General features: G+C 39.0%; 2 protein-coding genes across 3 annotated transcripts in view; one reads left to right on the forward strand and one right to left on the reverse strand.

The window, feature by feature from the left end:
• Window positions 1–262: 262 nt before the first annotated feature.
• LOC140229083 (uncharacterized) lies at window positions 263–9,434 on the reverse strand. Of its 2 annotated transcripts, none has more exons than XM_072309356.1 (4): window positions 9,259–9,434; window positions 3,998–4,229; window positions 2,363–2,503; window positions 263–450 (listed from the first exon to the last, which is right to left on the reverse strand). In XM_072309356.1, exons 2-4 carry the CDS (start codon window positions 4,209–4,211, stop codon window positions 335–337), a joined length of 471 nt encoding a protein of 156 aa, XP_072165457.1. In that variant the 5' UTR covers window positions 4,212–4,229; window positions 9,259–9,434; the 3' UTR covers window positions 263–334. The 2 variants fall into 2 exon arrangements, with proteins under 2 accessions (XP_072165457.1, XP_072165449.1); XM_072309348.1 differs by lacking the exon at window positions 9,259–9,434 and adding an exon at window positions 7,263–7,382.
• A 5,017-nt stretch (window positions 9,435–14,451) lies between these two features.
• Window positions 14,452–22,378, forward strand: part of LOC140228369 (spectrin beta chain-like) — an 81,966-nt gene continuing 74,039 nt past the window's right edge. Inside the window, exons 1-5 of the mRNA XM_072308623.1 lie at window positions 14,452–14,507; window positions 16,248–16,398; window positions 17,487–17,654; window positions 21,058–21,174; window positions 21,665–21,735. Of these exons, the coding sequence (XP_072164724.1) occupies window positions 16,270–16,398; window positions 17,487–17,654; window positions 21,058–21,174; window positions 21,665–21,735 (485 nt within the window). The 5' untranslated portion in view covers window positions 14,452–14,507; window positions 16,248–16,269. The remainder of the gene's footprint in view (window positions 14,508–16,247; window positions 16,399–17,486; window positions 17,655–21,057; window positions 21,175–21,664; window positions 21,736–22,378) is intronic.

Below are 22,378 nucleotides of genomic sequence, written 5' to 3' on the forward strand. Positions count from 1 at the left end.
TTGCAAAATCTCCCGTTCTCCCGCTTCTGAGATTTAATTTCTCCCGCCCTGGTTCTGTCTCCCGTTGGAAAGGATTTCTTACTTATTACTATCGTATGTTGAAAAAAAAAATAAGCCTTAGATAGCACCAGAGAGCATCTAGAACCCTAGGAACTTCGCGCTTCGCACTCATCAACTTAGAGTCTCCCGTTTGCTAGGGGTTTCGGGCGGGAGAATCTCCAGATCAGAAGGTGCTTGGGGTTGGAGTCTCTGTGAGCGGCGACCGGACATGAGGGACACAGAGGGTTCAAGTTCTTGAAGGAGTAAGTCACAGGTAGCAGACTTTCAGGCACTTCTATCGAAACCTCTTAACAAGCATCAGCAACACTGTCAGTAGAGCAGAGACGAAGGCGAATACTCCAATGGAAATGAAGGCTGTATCGAATGATTCCGTAACATCGTACACAGTACCTTTGGAAGAAAAAAAAAAAGAGAACAGATGAGATAAATGGTGATTTGTGTTAGTATGATCGGAATCGTTTAAACATTAATTTAGCCATAGTTAATCTACAATACTCGACCTTTGTCAAAGTTGCAACACTCACCTGTTATGTATCCGGAAATGAGAAGCCCCGACCCAGTGGCGAAAAGAAAATAGGACAGCATTCGCGGAAAATTTGCTTTCGACACATAAACATCCAGAACGGCAAAGCTGGCAGGTAAGCTACCGAAGACACCAAATCCGACGAAGAAGGAGCACGTCACAAGATGTGCTAAAGACGATCCGGTAGAATAGAGAATAAGGCCAAGTCCTGCAAGGCTGCAATTAATGACGTAGAGTACGGCGGCTGACTCTCGTTTGCAGTGCAATATGAGAGCAGAGAGTGCCTGATTCACCAGGCCTCCGGCAGCACCGGCGAAGGGAAGATAGGCCGAAGTAGTTTCATCCAGTCCTTTGGATACGGCGCAGGACACCATGAAGAGAGACCAACCAGACAGCGCTAACTCTATAAGGAATTTGCATGGCAAGAAAAGTACGATAAATGGCCATTCTTCAATCACTGCCTGCAAGCACGTTTTGTACCACGAGTTCTGTTCACCCCTGTTTTTCGGTAGAGCGAGATCGACTGATTCCGATGAGCTCTGGTGAAACACAACGGAATTCGCGGGTCGGTCATTTTTCGTCAGCCTCCCGACAGGTCTGCGGTGGCTTTCCATGTCGGGAGGCGTTTTGAAAGTCTCGGCCGCAGGCACCGTGTGTAGGAAGATGGCCCCGAGAATCACTAAGGTGCCTTCGAGTCCGTAGGATTTCAAGGCGTGTGCTACAATCAACGGGAGGATCATACCACCGACCGAGCTACATGCCATGCACAGCGAGTTCATGCTGCCGAATCGCTCACCAAAATACTGCTGCAATGTTTCGGTTCCAACTTGAGTAATGGGTGAACCGAAGATACCTTGGAGAAGCAAAGAAAAGAAAAAGAAAAATCTGAAACGAGTTTTCTAGATTTCAATGAAGTTTACTTTCTTATGACACTTGTCATGAATATGCATTTCATGTTGAATTTCCACGACCGGTCGTGGGTTTTCAGCCAATCAAGATACAGTAATTAAAATGCAAGCGCAAGCAAAATGCAAAGATAGGACAGTCGTAAGCCTACTCGTAAGGTCAGGTCGTACGACTGGGTCTTATGGCGTATGGTCGTGAGTCGTATAATGTGCGGCGGGCTTATTATACGTATTACCTGTTCGGCCCACGTTGGAGCAGAGGGTGGATCGAGATTGGGGGACACGATGGCGCTCGAGGCGAGGGGGTGGGGAATAATGTTTTGTTGTTGCTTAAGTCTGGTATGGTGGTAGTGATTTGTTTGTTGTCAGAAAATACGCGTGACATGTTGTGCCACCAATGTTTTCCTCCCTTCCCTGATACAGTGTATCCATGAAAGTATAAACCTACTATTTTAGTTGCCATTTAAAAAAAAAAAAGTTGTTATTTTGCTCTTTGTGTTCAAATGTTTATCTATTTTTTTATTAACTTATCTTCTGAAAAGCATCTTTGCCTTACCTTCTATCAATCATTTATCACAATAGCAGTGGCGGATTCAGAGAGGGCGCACCGGGAGCTCGCCCCCTCTTTATTTGTTGTTAAAACAAAAGAAATAAAAAGAAAAATGAGATGAAACCCGGAAGTAGCACCAGAAATATTGTACAATACAAAATGTTTGGTGCTATTAGTATAGACCAGTTCAGTGTTTACATATACCAATTTTTGCAAATAGCAATGAATGGCATGTTTCCACGTATCACTTGCACAGGGAAAACTGACTTATTAAGCAAGCTTTAACACAACTAACACAGGAAAGGAAATTCACGCAGAACTTACCTACGACAACCATCGCGATGCCGAACCACAGAGCCGAATGAACGAACGCAGAGATCATGATGGCAAGACCTGCTAAGAGACTGCTGGTCATGGCCAGCGCCCTTCGATTCACTCGACGTGCGAGAGCAAACACGAGTGGACCTTGGTGAGAGAACACAATAACATTCCTCTTAAAGAGTGACAAGAGCAGGACCAAGTTCAAATTTCGGCACGTCACGAGCTAGACACCCACGAGTCATACTGTCCACGAGTCATATAGCCCACGAGTCATATAGCCCACGAGTCATATAGCCCATAAGCTAGATACGAAGTTCACAAGGTCCTCGAGCTCGACATCAAGTAAAATAGACCCATGAGCTAGGCACTATAGGCAAATAAGTCCCGCGAGTTAGACGCTATATAGGCAAATAAGGCCTATAACGAGCTCTACAGAGGCAAAAGGGCGTATGAACTCGACATTACATTAGTGCAGTCGAGCCCATAATGGACCCTTTTTGCATGGTGTCGTTTGCAATACATCCTTGATTACACCTTAAGTAACTGATAGCGAAATTTCGTTACAATATGTTGTCCAAAGGGGTAAAAAATAAAAGAAGACGGTTGAAGTGACACCGATCCTAAATTTGAAATTAATTTAAATGTATCTTTGGTTCTTTTGACCAATTCTTACCCAGATTGGAGTATAATATTGCAGCTTATTTTGTTCTGGTTTGAATGGATGTGCACAGTTTTCATTTCAAAAATGAAACAAAATGATGTATGATAGGATTTTTTTTTTTTAATGTTTTAATAATGAAACTCCCTTTTGTTGTTTTCAAGTACTGTACTTTACATACTTAACCTCACTTGCTGGCAAAAACATTTAATGTGAACCGTGGAGTAGGCCTATAATGTAAGAAGAAATCATGCTTCTAATATGTGTACAGTACTTAAAACGCAGTATACACGTTACACATACACACACTTACACACACACCATGCAGATTCCCTGTCTTTTTTTTTTCTTTCTTCATATCATCTAACTCTTCCCAGTGACAAGTTAAAATCTAGTTGCATATGGTTTGTGGCTCGTGGGCCTGCTTATGTACTTGGTGTCTGTGTGACGCGTGGGCTGTATGTGTCGTGGGTGCATAACTCACGAACCTTTTTTCAATGTCCAGCTCGTGGGATGACCCTATTAAAATCAATGTGACATTTACTTAGCCCGTCCAATTATATTTGTCTTCAATGTCTTCAATTTGCCTTCAGTGTTTGATTGGTTTTATAAGTTTACTCGTAATGAGAGGAGACTCTTGAATAAGGAAAATTCCGGAACAGATAAACGTTAGTCTGGAAATTAAGGAAAGATACAATTTCACAAGCATGGACAAGCGAAAATTTGATCATAATCGAATACAAATCATGGAAGTTATGAAATTGTGATTTTCACAGAGCAGTTCTTGACTCAGAGAGAGATGAATAATTGTAAAATGAGTGAGTTCATGCATGATGCATGTCATCGCCTCTATACAGTAATTTGCAATATAACTGAAAATCCACTTTCATTTGTTCAAACGATACTATGCCATCAGGAGTCTCAAATCCTTTCGCTTCGGACTGATTTATTGAATAACTTCAAAGTATAGTTAAACCTACATGTCATGAAGCCCAGAGAAGTTGCCAGGGATAGAATGAATCCGATGGTCCCGTACTTTGTCCCGAGGAGAGCGGCGAGGTGAGGGACCAAAACGCCGTAAGCTTTCTGCATGCCGAGGTTCAGAAAATCCCCTCCTCCTTTTCCCGCCAGGACCAAGTACCTCCACTTGTCTTGAGACACTCCACGACGTGATCTTACGGACGTTGCCATCATTTCATTCGGTTAGACAAACTTAATATAGGAACAAGAGAACGGGACATGGAGAAGAAAAGAGAAAAAATGAGATAATGTATATATGCATAAAAGCGACCGAGTGTCAAACTCAGAAATAGGACAATGTACTACTTCTACTCTCACATGACACATACAGGAAGAAAAAAAAAACATAAGAAAGAAAGAGAGAGAGGGAGGGAGGTGATAACAATGGTAATCTAAACCAGAGTAACATAAGAACAAAAGTATTGTGCGCTTATATCATGTCCGCTCCGGAATTTGTCCCATTTTTAGAACATGGATGCTTGTTTAGAGGAAACCAAAACCCATAAAGGCCCGAATTCTCAAAGCTGGAATAACTATTCCGCGGAATAGTTATTCCGGGGAATAAGTTCTTGATTCCACCTTTGAGAATTCGGGCCAGATAAAGAGAAACATGGATTGAGTGAAAGCAGCAACATAGTAGAACACATCATAAAAAGTTTGAGGAAAATCGGACAATCGATGCAAAAGTTATGAATTTCTAAAGTTTTGGTGTTGGAACCACTGGATAAGGAGACTACAAAGGTTCATGACATCATGTGTGGACAATAAAATAAAGAAAATATAAAGAAAAGTCATCATACTTTCATTTTTTAGCGTAATGAAAGAGCACTTGACTAACCGCTTTCAAAAGCAGGGGAATATACTACCCTCTACACATATATGTCAGTTTCAAGTTGATGGAATGTGTAATTTTCGCGAAAAATGAATTTTTGTGGAATTCTCTTTACATTTTCTTTATATTGTTGTCCACACATGTCATGAACTCTAGTAGTCTCTTTATCCAGTCTTTACAACACCAAAACTTTAAAAATTCATAACTTTTGCATCAATTGTCCGATTTTTTTTTTTCAAACATTGTATGATGTGTTCTACTAATAGTGCCCGCACAAAGGCCGCTATCGGCAAATTTGGTACATACTTCGCGCGATAGCGGCCTTTGTGCGGGCACCCGACGTTAAATCAGGGAGGTGGAAGTGGTCTTTCTTCCACCTCCCTGGTTAAATGTTGCTGCTTTCACCCAATCCACGTTGCTCTTTGGGATTTGACTTCCTTCAAATTCCCCTCCCCCCATATTGTTCATAACGTAACGCTCTACAGAGCATTATTATCATATGGCTTGAAGAGAAAAACTAGTGTTCAAACGCAACTCTATAATACAATGTACCCCCTCCCATAATCACTACCAGGACAACCACCACTGACATCGGGGTCAAAGTGAAACAAATTTGAAGTGAAATAAAAAAAAAATTCTTGCATGGCTACGGAACTGTTGGTTTTCACTCAGAGATATACACAAGACGTAAGTGCATAAGAAAATGTGTACAATAATGCCGTAATAACACGATTCCCTTTATAATCGGGCAACGAAGAAATTGCTAAATATTAGCCAAAAAAAAAAAAAAGCTTCGTCGGAAGTCCTACTATCTCAGAGGTTGCTCGATCGTGGTTGCTATGCGAGTCTTCATAATGCTTGGACACGATTCGATCATTTAGCATTGGGCAGCGTTCTATAATTTATATCCACCAAATATCCACTTATACTGGCAGGGAGGGCGCGTTCTGTAATAATAGGGAGTTTTCGTAAGCACGACGCGGCCGGAATTTGAGCGTGCCGTGTGCAAAATTTGCTTCTGCGCATGATCAAATCCGAGAAACGTCCCGTCCTGGGGAAAACGAGTGCGGTATTCAGCCAAAATAGCGTTCGGCGTTGGGCAGGAGCAGTGGCGGATCCAGAGGGGAGCGCAACCGGCGCATGCCCCCCCCCCCCTTTATTTTTCGTTAAAAACAAAAGAAAAAGAAAAAAAGAAATGAAACCCGGAAGTGGCACCAGAAATATTAGTCACGCCCCCCCCCCCCCCTTGCAGAATTCCTGGATCCGCCCCTGAGGAGTGAGCCAGCCAGCCAGCCAGCCAGTCAGCGATCTTGTCCCCACGCCTCCGTCCTGTACAGCAAACGCACCCCGGGAGTTCGAGTACGGGGACTGTCTGGTTACCGCGTATTCTCGGTCTTCCCGTCGTGTAACGAAAACTCCCAGTAATGGTGGAAGGGCGCTTCAGGAATGAAAGTCCGTACGGTATACAGAATTGTTGACATTGGAATTTGGAAACACCTTGTGAGGGGAGCTACCGGGCACATAACTTTTCATAAACTCTCTATTTCTGATACAGGAATGCGACAGATATAGGCATCTGTTGTGAGTCAAAATAACAGTAGGCTCGAAGGGGTGGGACATAGTACTCCATCAATTGATTTTTTTTTTTTAATTGCTTCACCTGAATGACTCCTCTTTCAACAATATTCTTAGAAGTTCTTCGGTGATCCGATCATGAACTCTGTGCGTATGGCTCTCTTGCATTCACTACCTTTGACTGTATTCTTTACTTTGACGGAGATCCCTGGGGCCAGCTCACTGATAATGATTTCTAATTTTTTTCACCTGTTTTTCGTCTTTACATGCTATTTTCAACAGCTTTCTCACGTTCACTTTGAACATTATTTTCCACTTCCCAAATTGCTCTGTGTAACTGCTTGCACTATAATTCAACTGGGCTGATTTGACGGTCATTTTCCCCTTCCAATTCAGATATGGCCATCGCCATACTTGACCTTTGATTCTGACTCGTTTTATCGCAGACATCGTTGATGTATCTCTCATAAACGGACATTGTCTTTTCTAATTCTTTTTTCTTCCTTCCTGTCAACAGTACATAATATTAGATCTATATACATGTAGGTCTAACCTTTTTCTTTCTTCTTTCTACTCTCAAACCAGTCTGCATCTTCGCTCTCTTCTATATTCATTTTCCTTTTCAAACATATACTTATAAGAGGTTGTACTTGTAGGTGAGTTTGAATTTGTACGCACATCCATGCTTGGCAGCCTGATTCGTCTGTAAACATACTCAAGAATTCGTATATGGTTCATCTTTTGATAGTCTAATGATATAGCTTACACTGTTAGCAATGGTATTAATAAAATTGTGCTGAAAGTTGCAGCAGGCTTACCTTCCAGAAATTCCAGTAAGTGACCAAACCATAACTGCCAGTCCGTCCATGACTACATCTTTCCACACTAGTGTATCAACAGAATCAACAGAAATATCCACTCTATTTGTGAAGTTCGCTCCGATGTCACTCATTCATTCATTCATTCATTCGAGTAGAGCATGGCACAATAATGTGCCTGGTTGATACCGTTTGCTGAAAGCTACAGTCACCTTAATTTGGCGAACCACTAGGGGTCGGCATCATGCGCCCGTTTTCTTGTGTGGGGTGGTAGGTGAGAGGGAACGCTTCACCGGGTTCGCAACCTGCTTTTTGCAATGTCAATTGGTTATCATCATGGTCATGGGCCCCCGAGTTCATGGTTAGGTTTGGTGGCGCAAACCGGGACGCAATATACCGCGCAAATCACAAGGCTCTAGTCGGCCGGGCATCGTAGGAGGGTCGCGATGGTCCCGAAGCTGATTGTGAGTTTCCCACCAAATCTTTAAATAATGGCTTGTGTAAGTTTGAACTCAGAGCTGGAGCGGCCCTAGGTCAAGTGGTCACATATCCTCCTACTCCAAAGTGTACAGGAGAAGAGTATACGAGAAAAGGTGTATTCACATCGGCAAGACTTCCTTAATCCTTCAACACTTAACTCGCATAATATCCCCCACCACAAATGTGTGAGTGGGTGCATCCGTGCGTATAAGCTAAAGAGTTTACTGAGGCTTTCATGCCATGCTATCCTTTCATTATATCTTTGTCTATTTTGTACCATCAAAGGTCCTGTTTACCTTTGGAAACAGTGATTTTATAAAATGTGTAAGATATCACTTTTGATGCATATGTGTAGGTCAGTTGTATCACAACACATCCTAATGTTATATATATATATATTTTTTTTTTCAATAAAGCCTAAAACATAAGGAGATATCACTATTTTTCTCATTAAACCATAACTGTGGTATGGTTTAGTCTGGAAACATTTCTATTATAACTACTGGTCACATCTTGTATATTTAACGATACTTAAAATCTATTATACTGGTTCAAACTTTTACATTTATCTCTAATTCACAGTTTAGAACTATTTTGAGGCACTAATGCTGGGTTTTTGTTTTATCTGCAAATGGTAAATTATGCCTTTAAGCAGGCTTGCATGTCATGCTGTTATTTCATTTGTATAGTCCCATCTTGTACTATTAACCTGTTCCACACGGGAACCTGATGGCCTGCGTACTAAGTCTATGGGGATTTCAGAATTCAGTATGGAACGGGTTAAGAAGATATTTATTATTTTTTCAGTTTGATTACGTTGATTACGTTGAATGTTAGTCTTCGTTTCATTGTGAAAACGATGGTGACATTAAAAGGAATTCCCATTAAAAAAAAATAAATAAAGAGCTAGTGGTGTTGCAACATTAGGGCAGGGGACACACGGAAGCCTTTTCTTCACCATCCAGCAACCCTCGCTGAGATTTTTGTTTATATCAGCGTGCATATTGCCTTGCATATATGCTCGTTCTCCTCGCTTTCAATAAAGATTTGTTCAAGATTTTTATCTTTAGTTATTGTTAACAGCAAAAACTTTGTAAGCAAAATAAACCTTATGTCATGAAGTGTATATTCATTCACATGCAGAGTTTCCGTGCAATCAGGAAAGTACTGAGCAATGTTTGTTTTTCAAAGTTCATGCAGAGTAGACCATGTAACGCTCTAAAATCGACACAGAGGAACAATTTTACATGTTGACCAATAAACGCAATGCACTTCCAATAACCGTGAAAGACATAAACCTCTCGGAAGGTTATTATTGAACTTCATTCCGTTCAAAAACAACAATAAATAAATAAATAAATAATTCACCGAGACATTCAGTGTATAGTACTGAGTCTATGAGTTTGCTAAGTCTGCACCGTGCGTTTGCTCAAGTCATCAAAACATGCTAAGGTCATTTTTTATTGTGCTTTTTTATCGTGGTTTTATGAAAAAAGAAATAATGTGTCAACAATACCTCCTCCATGATAATAATTCAATGTCAGTCAAACGTCCTTGTCACTTCATTCTTATCTCTTGCTTGAAAGCTTTTGTGGAAGCGTCCACTAGCGTCTGATGTATACAGTCATCCAGTGATATTATGTTCGGTCAAGGGCACAACACTCGGAGTCGGACCATCTCTTTGATATGTCAGTAAAATGGGTAATGATCATCACACTCCATCTGAACTTGGCCTACTCATCCGCTCAAACTATCTCACGATGAAATCATGGACCCTACCATGATGAAATCAACCACTTGAATTTACCTGTAGGGCCTATCACTGTACGCGGTGATTACGGCAAGACTGGCAAATCCATTTCCTCTGCAATAGACAACATGTTTCGGACAGACTACTGAGCCCTAGATAGCGCATTGATACAGACAAGAACATTATTCTACGTTCATGAGCAGGTATAGGCATACCAACTTGCGGTCAAGACCCTGCTATTGACACCATCCACCTCCGGCGTTTTCTGTTGGACTTTGTAACCTCGTACACTTTTCCCAACCTCACATACTTGAGTAACTTTTAATCCTGCAGAGAAGTGCACGGCATCCACAATGGCACAATGACGTATACTACATGAAGATGCAACGAAGCATGCATTACTGTGCAGTGCGTTGTGTTCTTGTTGAAAGCTTTGAATCTTGAGATGAGGACCCGTCCTCCCAATTAGCCTATAGATGATAGGCTATACCCAACGTATAGCTATGGAAAACAACAAATAAACACTCGAAGACTCTCCCCTTCCCAACACGTAGGCCTACATAATTATACCGATTTAATGAAATCAGACACAATCCTTGAAACGTGTGAATCAAAGCCATAATTATTCAAGTTGACTTTTATGAATAGGCCTGAAGTAAAATCAGACACAGCAGAAGTGTGAATGTTTTATCAACATCTTGTGTGAAATATATGATATTAATGAAAATTCCGAGATTCATATTTTTTCCCCCAATATAATTGGCTGGTTGTAACGACGCAAGATAGGTCTATATACGTAAAAACACTATTGCCGGTTCTGACGTCATATTTTGATCCAAGTCACTCTCCCTTTGGTGTGGTGCCCCTAAAGAATGATGGGAAAAAATTTGATGTTAGAGGTATTTTTATAACTTATACACACATTCATGATCTAGTATACAACTACATACATAATTACCATTTTATATTCACCTCTAGGTCTACATTTAATTCACATCTTTATGGTCTACATTAATTTCATGCATGCAAAAATACGTAATACATACATTATACAGATATATACATGCATAGATACAACATGTATCGCGCGTATAGGCTACATAAACAGTCATTACCGATCCATTTTATGTGACATAGAACTGTTTCGGGAAAATTTGTGAAACTCTTCAGTTCCATAACTTTCTTTATATTCGTATCTAAATTAAAGGAAACTTCCATGGTTTTTGTTTTGCTTTGTATTATTCTAATCAAAGTAAACTTTGGAGGTTTCTTTCTGCAAACGAGATTGCATATGCAGTGAATGCAGAACAATGAAATATAGGCACTACATTAAAAGTGTAAGGGTGTAAGAAAATTCAATAATCCGTGGGGAATTACATCCGCATGTTTGCAAAACTATATAGGTATCATATAAGGCGATTTTTCTTTTTCTGAAGGCAAAATACTTGATACTTGAAATGGTCTGCCCCACATTCAAGACTTAGTGGATCCCTATCATGGAAGACGAGCTAGTGCAACTGAATATGGGGCTATTCAGCCAACTTTCTCAAATGAAAATGAATAACAAAAAATTTAATAAACTATTCCAAAGTAAACGTCAGAGGGAGTAGTACCTGTACCCTCTGGCAGCGTTTCATGAAACTTGTCAGTGACTCGTCAAACGACTCATTAGTTTTAAGCTGTACTGAAATCCTTGCTTCTGATTGGCTGAGAGCAAATTATTAATCACTGAATATTATAGACGAAACACTTTATGAAACGCCCCCAGGACTATAATTCATCCTATTTAACCCTAACCAGGCCGGGCTTTTTTGGGTGTTCTGTGGCCGGGGAGGGGTTGATTCACCCCCCCCCCCCCCGAGATCTCGGCCGTCGATCGCGCAATCGCCATGAAATTTGGCACGTGCATTACCTGTGGCGTAATCTACCAAGCTATACATAAAGAAATGGAAATTTTCGTCATTATAATTAATTATGCTAATATATGCATAAAATCATACATTTTGCTCTAAATCAGAAATTAAAGCTCCTAAAAATCCTAATTTTTGGTGAAAACATTCTTTGTAGCATTCCTAACAATGTACTTGAGAAAAAAAATTTGGTATCAAAATCAATTTCTTATGTATTTTCTTGTTTTATGAATTTCTTATGCATTTCCTTGTTTTTTCGACCTTTTGTTTTATCATTTTTTCCGCAAAATTTATGACAGAACCTATTTCGAGCATAATTATGCTAAAATTAATTAGTTTCAGGTTAAAAAAGTGAAAATAATCATATCTTTATGAATAAGAAGAGAAAACTCCATTTGCATAGACTTAATACACAAAATCACGTTTTTGAGCCATTTTCGGTCTGACAGGCATTTATAAAACGTTATGCAGCGTCGTAACGGTATGCGCGATTTTCGCGAAAATGGTGTCAAAAGATGCGCGAGACTTGAAAGTAAAAAGTCAGCGAACGGCGCGGTCAAAAAATTTCGCGCGGCGGAGTAGTCGCGAAAAATGTCGAGGAGGGTTGATTCAACCCCCCCCCCCCGGCCTTTTTAGGGTTAAGGGAGATTTACTGCGATGCCAAAAAGAGAGGAAATTCTAAGTTTGCGGTATGTATACTACATCTGTTCTAGAGTGTTGTCGGAGTTGGACGTACTTGGCGTTCATCAGTACAGAGCCCAATGTTCTCCATTGGTAAATGTCTTGCGCCGCCCTCTTCAGATGGAAACTGGCAACACTAACTTGGTTGTAGTACTGATTTTAATGTTCCTTATAGAGACCGGTCATGGGTTGTAGCAAGGAGTTTCAAGAACTGGAATCGAGTCCCAATTAAAAAAAGAAAAAGAAAAAGAAAAAAGCTTTCAGTTTGCTATGAATGCACAGAACAATTCCACTGGTGCATGTGTCCCTTTGGTGTTGGAGTTTGATGCCGCCGTCTTTCCAGGCAATCTGAAGATTCATCTCGAACTCTAATAGAATCCGGTGTATTTTGCTTGTTCATTCATGAAGCAAAATTAAATTTCCCGAGACAATTTTAGATGATATGAAACAGAGGTCGATGCCGTCCGGAAAATCTGTGCAAAAGTTTAAATCAGAGCTGTATATGTTGCGAAAGTGTTTGAAACTGTACCCTCCTGGGATAGAGCTCCTGGAAAGCCGATTTTATGACTTTTCCGCTTAATTCCGACAATTACTACTGATACGGTAATCAATCTTCGAGTATTATAGTTCTTGATAAATCAGTGTGTCAGATTAGTGAGTTGTCGAGTAACTGTAATTTTTATTTCATCAATATTAAGCTGTAAACATTATATTTCGGGCATCATAGTACCTTTACGATTGTGCGCATCGTATAGGGAAAAGTAGGCCTAGTTATCATCACAAATACCTTCCTTAGAGAGTGGCTGGTTATTATGCAATGATACATGAATCAATCGTCTTCTTATCTGCGAGGAGCAGACCCAGTTTGGCACTTACTATAGTACTTCAAATAGTTTGAGTAGCGCGGCATCGAACATGGGTGCAAATGGAATAAGTCAGTTGTGACTCCAGTCTCCTCGGTCATACTACTATACGTACAAATGTATTTGTTGTGTTCTCCATGCAATACAATAGATGACTTTACCATGCTGCTAGATGATAGACCGTATTATAATAGAGAGAATTTAACAACTCCTTTACTCTTCCTGTGCCACCGACTTTTAGACGGTACGAACAATACTATTGAGCGTTCTGTGGCAATATTGACACTCCAGTACACAAGGGGCTTAATTTGACAATACACATTCCCTCAAGTTCTTACTGAGCCGGGTTACTGAGATAAGCCAAAGCAATTTTCATAAACACGCTGCCATGCCAGGTAAACGGTTTACATTATTGTAAGCGGCTTACATGGAGCCGCTATAATACGGTTATGAGGTCAAACACACGCCATTTCGATGCCACAGAAAATGATAACTCAGATTTTTTTTAAAACTTCATAATCATGTAGAGAGGAAGGCACACAGGACTAACTTATTTTTCTTAAAGAATAACTGATCCATCAATTTTGAACAGATTGAACGGTTTTCTTCAACTTTTTCTGCGTGTGGATACGTGTCGGGAATGAAGGATTTACTGAACAAGGGTTTTCGGGAAAGAGATGTGTGGCAGGTATGGACTTTTTTCTTTTTCTTTTTTTCTAAAATCGGAGCAACGCTCCCAGTGGTATAAGGCCTATTAAATCCGAAACAAACAAACAAACAAACATGACGTCTTTAACGTACGTACTACAAAAAAAAAAATAAAAAAAAATTCAATGATAGCTTTTCCCCCGACTTTGAGCAAGAGTGATGACAAGCGAGTTGAGAGTACACATACAAGTAACGGTCATGAGCAGATGATGGCAATATTTTGAAGATCGAGCTAAAGCTGTATCATCTAAACTGTTCAGTGACTGGTCAAGTAACAGAGAAAACACGTGCATGGTTTATTTCCTTTTTCTTTGTCAATCCACCTTTCTTTCAATCCATAATTATATCGTATGGCCTAATCTGGCGAGAGTTGTGCACTCTCGCCAGATTCCAAAAACTTGACACGCAAAGGATACTAGTATAGCCTATCACTGATTCTGAGTTTTTTTTTCTTTCTATAAACAACAACAGCACGTCCATTTACACTATTCTACCTCTTCCATTCGTCTGTCTATGGTAAAATGATTATCATATAATAAACTCGACATCTCTTTGATCATAGGCCGTGTGTCATCTCCCTTGGTTATCGAACTCAGTACAGCGGAACAAGCATGTATATATGTACGTACGTACAGACGGAAAACTAAAGCTGACGTAGCACCTTTAGTTGCAACCAAAATGGTTTACAGTGGTTACGCAGTGCAGTTGAAGGCGACGTTTCGTACTACTCATACTTCTACAATCCTGAAATATTAATCTCGACTGAGTGAGTGGGTTCTCTTTTAGTTTATCGTGTCGCGAAGAGGAGGATCAATGGGTACAGCTATGGTGTAAAGGAGTAGATATACCTAAAGTAAGTGCTTGAAGTGATTAGCACGGTCCGTTTCAAGACGTACACTGAGCTGAGCGTGTATTAGTGTGTCTGTATATGCCCCGTAGATCCTATTCCTTGATACGCAGGCTTCTCCGGGCGTAGGCTGCCTACCTGTCCAGTGGCCAGTGCAGTGAAAACTTGCACACCGTAGATCTAATGTTAAATTTTACACATCTTTTACAGTAAATTACACAGGGGGTAGTATGGTTGGACCGACTACTCATCGACCGCCTAATTTTTATTTGCTTGAAAGCCTTGATAAGAATATTTAACACTGAAATTCATGTAAAAACTTTACCCTTAGTCTTAGCCTTACGTCAAGTTACGACAATGCGTTCCCTGTTCAATTCGAAGTTTCGTTTCAGTGCAAAAATATCGCTTTCGAACTTGCGTGGCCTCTTTTCAGCTCCCCGTGGTGCCGCTCCTTTTTTAGATCGACTGCTGTTTTTGCATTGACAATGCACACAAATCGAGTTGTATTGTACACACCGTGTTGTACGAAGCTTTTTAGAAAATGCATTGACATTACATTATGATTCGGTTGAAATATTCATTCCAAATTTTGTCCTTGATTAACAGTTAATTTTCGCATTTTCCCACACATCCTCATCAACGGTCAAAGCCAATAAATTTACATTTTTTGGTGCTCTGCGCGCAGTGCAGTGCGTATTAAGCGTTCTGTGCGCCAAAGGCACAGCTATAGTGTACATGTATGCGGTCGGTTTCAAAAAGGGTGGTCGATGTGTTCAGTTTAGAGCTACCATACAGTTATTAGTCCATACAGGTCTATTTTTATTTTACAGGTCTATGACAGCAATAACAATTAACAAAACATTTTGATGTACATCAACACATAGAAGCTATCCACACTCCTCACTGACCACAGTTTTTATGTCACCTAGGCATAATCATCATTTATCTTAGTTAATTAATTTACACGCATTCATACCATTACAAGAATACTGTGGAGATGTGGAGAAGCTTATAATATAGAGTCTAGTATAGTAGTAACCCAAGTAGTGTATCGTTGTTACCATTTTTCCTTAATTAAAATCAAACACGTAATGTAAAAGCCCACCAAATAAAGTTCGACCTCCCGTGCTAAAAATTTGACTGCCTGCAAAAGCATAGGTTTCTACATGTAGCAGGCGATCAAATTTTGGTCGGTGTTCTGTTATGGTCGAATTATGAGCAGTTTGCCTTTGATTTGGGTATGTACTGCACTGAATGTTATTGTTTTTATCTAATATGTGTTTTTGTCATCCAGAAAAGGAGAGAATCAATCGCTGCTCATGTACATTTTTATTCTTCTTCATGGTACATGTTTTATTGCTAGTTCAAGCACTTTGTTTTCGTTATCTTCATACCTGCCAAGTTTCACACATGTATGTGTAGTTATGATTAATTGTTTTATCTGGTATTTGGATGTTTTATGAGAAGACTTTTTTAAAAAATATTTTCAATTCGTGTTTTGAACCACTAAATTCCCTTGACGGGCCACTAAAAAAAAAATAAATTTGTTGATTTAAGTGGCCCGAATTGGTCACACACACACACACACACACCAAAAAAGTTTGTAGTGTGGAGCCTTGGTATAGCAAGTCATGAAGAATAATGACTGATAAAGGGGCATTTCCATTAAGTAAGAACATTCCATGAACCATTCAATGTCTTAGTTTATGATCCACAATGTATCTGTTCCTCTCCTTCACCAAAGAGGAGGAGTGGGCATATAGAGATCATGGCCTCTGTTGGATCAGGCCAGGGGGCCAGCCATTTTGAGAAGGGGCGGATACAGGCACTACAGGAGGAGCGCATCACCATCCAGAAAAAGACCTTCACCAAGTGGATCAACTCGCATTTGTCCAAGGTACTTGTGCAAATTTGAAAGTTGTGCTGTGTTGGTGACCCAGACATCCTTAGAAAGTTGTTTCACTTGAAGAATTTATCTAGAGAGTGAGGGAGAGAAAGCTTCTGTTTGGGATTGCAGTGGTATGATGGCAGTAAAGCTGCAGATGTGTGAAAGTCTTGGCAGAGCCAAGGAACATCATTGGTTAATCAGTTACACTACCATCAACCTGCTCAGACCCATTGTTTCAAAATGAAGCTTAATGGCAGAGGTGTTACTTATTGTATTTTATTGTAGCTGTTACTTTTACAATGGTGCAACAAAGCATTGTCTTGACTGAGATATTGATGCTGTAGTATGAATGTTTCTGCTCATAACATTTCAAAATGACCGTGTTGATCATGTGACTGACATCTTTTGCATAATTTCTATCATATTCATAATCATATGTTTCTTTCATTTGTTTTGCACACAAAATTACCTGAGTTTGTTTAGAGTCTCATGACTTTTCGTAAAGTGTTTAAAAGATATTTAAAAGAATGTAACATCCTAGATGCATCTTAACACAGTGGGGAGTAGATTGATTATCCTGTGGAGAGAATGTAGTGTTAAACAAACAGTTTTTCAAGGAAATAAGGAGTCGTGGAGCAATGATTTTACAACGGTGACATCGGGACATAAAAGTTTTTCTCACATTTAATGGGTTGGAGTTTGCCCAGTTTTCTCTCGTCCATGCAGTTTTGTACCCTTCACTAAGCAAGCAGACTTTATATAGGTCAAACAGAGAATGGTTCCTGAGTTGAAATGTTCAGCTGCTTGGAAGCCTGTGCAGCCTTGTCTCATCAAACACTTGTGGTTGTTGAATCAGGACCAAAATCTTGTACAGGATTTGCCAATATAGGAGACAATAGGGTATAATACATGTACAGAATCAAAATGTATTTGTTAGCCCAAGAGGACTTGATTGAGTGGGAACAGACTAGGGTTATTTAAAAAAAAAAAAAGAGTTAATACATACTAGTATTCTCTCACAAAGTTTCATTCACCCAAAGTTGTCTCGTCATTGGTTAATTATGCACATTTTTCTGTTTCTTCCCTTGCTTATCCAGGCAAACCTCCATATCAGTAATCTGTTTGAAGATCTCCATGATGGCAAGATCCTGATGAGACTCCTAGAGGTGTTGTCTGGGGAGTCAGTCGGCAGACCCAACCATGGCAAGCTGAGGGTACAGAAAATGGAAAACATCAACAAGGCACTCAAGTTCTTGTCGTCCAAGGTAAATAATCAAGTCACAAGATATTTCTTTATCCCCTAAAGTCCCAGAGACCACATTTTTCTGGTTTGCTGTTGAACCTTTCTATTTTCAATCATTTAATCTTTGTTATAAGTGTTTCAAATGTTTAAGAATTTATTGTTCATTTTTACCCATATTTTGGTGATATGCCATCATTCAGTTTTGAATGTAGAATTATCAAAAGCCTCTACATTGCTACATTTAAATGATCCATAAATTGGCAACAGAAGAGTAAAGTCACAGTTTCTGTATCAAATTATTGGCATGTTTTGTTTTTGTATTTTGTTTTGTTCAGATTTAAGTAGTTTTTATCAATTAAAAGAAAAAAAAATCTCTGATATCAAGATATCATGCATTGGTGCTAGTTAAAAATTTTTTGTTTTCAGCAAAATTCCTCCATGATTGATGGATGCATTGATGCATTGATCGTATGTGTGTATCTTTTAGGGTATTTCATAATTCATACACTATTGTTAGCATACCTGGTACTTATGTGTAAGTACAAGGAATGGCAAGTCATGTTTAGTCTCAATGTAACATTTACAATATGGTGTTATACTAAAGATTGTTGTTAGTGCTGTTACAGATACTGTGCTTTCTGCTGTATACGATGTAATCCTTCCATTATTCATGACCATTTGCTGAAATTCGGTAGCCAGCAGACTGTATCTTTTCAACTATTACCTGTGTGACACTGGGAGTATATTCTGTATTTTTCATTTTATTGACAATTTTTCTGGAATATTTTGTAGAAGCTTAACCTACTGTTTTGAATTATAAAACTTTATATAAACAGTAACTGTATGCCACGAGGTATGCTGTAATCTGTTTGATTGAAATTTTTATAAAATCTGTAATGGTTAGGATGTATACATTAATGAGATCAATGAACATTGTACTCCCTTATCTTATTCACAAATACACATACTGGACAATATTTTATATTTTAATTGAGTTGACATGAAGAGAGTGGTAGTACAGTGAATGTCTCCTCTCAACCTAATGATCTACAGTGTACATAATGTAGAATGACACTTTAGAAATGTAAAACTTTTACCCCTAAACTCAGTTTGCATGTACATATGTAGTTCACTAAAATGAATAATAAACCCTCGTGATTTGTTGGTATATGTTCTGCCTACAGTACACTTGTACAGGTACATCATAAATTTCAGATCCATTCTACCAGCTGCAGTTTTCCTCAGAGCTGTGCCAGGTGTACATGCATGCATGTTACATTTACTAGTGCCGTTATAATGCACTAGGATAGTTCAGAGTCCACTTTGAGTCACTAGCAGTCTAGTACTGTGGCTGAATCATATTGTAGAACTCATCATTATCTATATTTTATTGGACCTTATCATACTCTGAAGATTGTGAAGCACATTTTATTTGTTCTAGTGCACTGCAGTTTTATGGGGGCAAGAGGTCATAGGTGCAGAAACAATTGATCTCTTCCAAGAGTGTCATACAAGTGTATTGTATAGCCTGTTCAGGGGTATTTTTGTCACAGAGCTTTGTTGCACAGAACTGTATATTCATGCTGCTCTTCTGTGAATATTTCTTCTGTCTCTATTTATTCATTAATAATATTAATAATAATAATTTAAAAAAAAAGATCCCGATTGGGATTGTTCGGGTATGTGAGTGTCATCTTAAACTTAGTTAATGACATTGTTAATGTTTGTTTTGTTTTGTTTTGTTTAAATTGTTAGGTTTGGTTTTTGCAATTGCAAAAATTGAGAATGAAATTGAATTGATTAGAAAAGAAACCCAACAGAAATATTTCCACAATGCAGATGTGCTTGGAGGTCTGCACTTTGTGTCAATTGCATATTAACAACTGCTGATGACGTGAATTCTTTCAGGTTTTAAAAAAAAAAAAAAATCTGTACTCAAATATGTTGCCATAGAAAAAAACAAAAACAACAACAACAAAACCTGTTACAGCATTTTGCGATTCTCAAGACCTGGATCCAGTAGTCCCATGGACCGAAGAGGCAGTGTAGTTCTGAAAGTGCTACAGTATACATGCAGCAGTCTATGGTTGTACAGGCCAGTGGGCCATGTGTGTCCATGGTTGGAAAGATCAATGACCGTGATCACTCAAACTGTGGGACCCTTTTAGAGATGAAGTGAGAAATTATCTTGTGTGTGCAAACAAGACCAACAGTATCGGTAGGGAAATGTCTGTGTTTTATTTTCACCGCGGTGATTTTCCCTGGCAAATCCAACTCTCTTTCCCCAAGACACTTATAGAACAGATGCAAGTGGTTCATTTTTATTGACGATTGACTTTATTGATGTTTGAGTGTGTTTTAAAGGGGGGGGGGGGCTGGTTGTGCCGAGAACTATGCAACAGCTTGTGTGGCAGGGTAAACAGAAAAAAGCGTTGACATAAGCCATTAGGTGTACAGCTTGCTCTGTCAGTAGACATAAACCATACATACAGACATACAGTACCTTGTATTGTGACCCTGACTTTACTATCAGGGTGCTGTACTCTTTATAGACACATTTAGTTGTGATATTGGTCACAGAATTGCAGTGGTACTTGGAAGACATTTATAATGTCATCTTGTGAAATGGGAAATGGCATCATGCCTCTTTGGATTTAAAAAAGAAGAAGTGGGATATGCATAAATGCACTTTCTTCTCCCAGACATGCCTGTGGAAAAAGTATATTATTTTTGTCTGTATTCAGACCACACTTCTCTCCAGAAGACACACTGAACACCTTGATATAACAGCAAATGATGTAAATATGCAAATTTGTATCATGCAAACCGTCAGTCATATTTTTTACATTATGAGGCAGTACATACAATTTTCTGTCCTTCAAAAAAAAATGTGGTTATGAGCTGTAAAGTCTATATCTTATTAGAGTATGGTGGAATGATGAAAATGATTTGTACATTGTGTATGTTATTCTGTGCACTGCTTGAGGATCATGCAATAGATAACTTTTTTCCATATTTCAAGTGAAGTACATGTACACCAGTTTGGGGAAAACTGAATGTTAATTTTTACTCTCTCTCTATGAGAAGAAAGCATACATGTATATACATGTATATATGGATATTGCACATGTTCAAGTTTCTAAAAAAAAAAAATAAATAAATACACATTAAGGTGTAATGTAGGCTTCAACTGAGTTGTGTGAAGTGGTGAGCTTTTTCAATATAATTCCGATCAAATTTTCTCTCATGTGACATGACACAAGCTGAGGCATACAGCTGTACATCATGCAACATGCTGTGTACAAATTAGCAGTGTAACACATAGATTTAGATGTTGGGAACAGAGGAAAATGTGTGGGAAGGCAAATGCTCTCTATAAAAGCATATCACAAATGTGTCTATACTTTGACCTTTGACCTGTACAGAAGGTACGCCTGGAGAGCATAGGAGCAGAGGATGTGTGTGATGGCAATCCTCGTCTTATTCTGGGTCTTATCTGGACTGTCATTCTCAGGTTTCAGATCCAAGACATTCAAGTTGAGGTAAGTGTATATGACAATAGATACAACAATAGATGCCCACCCAGACACACCTGCTTATAAATTACACCATGGTAATTATACCTCATATTAAATGGCATGCTGGGAGATGTGAAAATTGTACTTGAGTGACAGAAAAATATATTGATTACAATTCTTGCTTAGGTTTTTTTTTTTTTTTGTTCTTTTTTTTTTGCACTTGATAGATGACACACATAGACAGTTGTACATGCTCTGCACTGATGCATACCCTTACACATACACATCCACAGACACATACACACGTATACAATTATTAGAAAGTTACCTTGTTTATCTAATTCACAGTCATGTGCTTTCATCATGCAAAATATCCATGGTGAACACATTCATTAGGTATACACTGTATATCTCTCCAGTGATGTGATGTATCCTAACTTTGAGAGTTGGTGTGTGATCATATGGCATGTGATTATAAAAGCAATGTGATATAAGAGAATTCTGATATCTTCAGGATGATGGGACATCTGAAACAAAGTCTGCAAAGGAAGCACTGCTGCTCTGGTGTCAGAGGAAAACAGCAGGGTGAGTTTTATTTGTGTTCGTCTTTGTTTGTTTTTCATATCATAAAAGATAAATAATATCTATTTCGTAGAAACACAAATACCATGAAAGAGTTAACATATATTTTATATATATAATTTCACCATATAATAACAACATTAACACATATTCCAGAGAGGAAATTTTTTACTGTGAACATAGATTACGACTAGGCTGATAACGCTCAGTAACTAATTTCAATGAGGTAGGCAGAGGCATTTCCATGGAGGCATTTTGAAGCTCTTATCAGCAACCAATGGACTGTTAATCAATGTGAGTTTCTATACTGAGGTCATCGTGAACAATCACCCCAAGGTCACATGCCTTCATGAGGAACTGTCAGAATAGCAATTATCTGAAACTTAAACAGACAGAGATGTTGTCTTGACTTGTCATGAGATCTCACATATTATATGCAAAACTCCAGTTTTTCCCAAGATTCAATTTCAGGCTGTTTTTGCAATGACCATTCCTGGATTTTATGTAAGTATGATTTGATTTGAGCAATCACTGTAGCATGATTGGTACTCTTTGGCAGTGAAACATGAATCTGGGTGAAATTGGTGTTTCAGCATCATATGTCTGAGTGTGTTAGTGTTTCATATGTCAGTATGTGAAGATTTGC

This window comes from Diadema setosum, chromosome 1, assembly GCF_964275005.1.
Source record: "Diadema setosum chromosome 1, eeDiaSeto1, whole genome shotgun sequence".
In the NCBI taxonomy this organism is placed as follows: domain Eukaryota; kingdom Metazoa; phylum Echinodermata; class Echinoidea; order Diadematoida; family Diadematidae; genus Diadema; species Diadema setosum.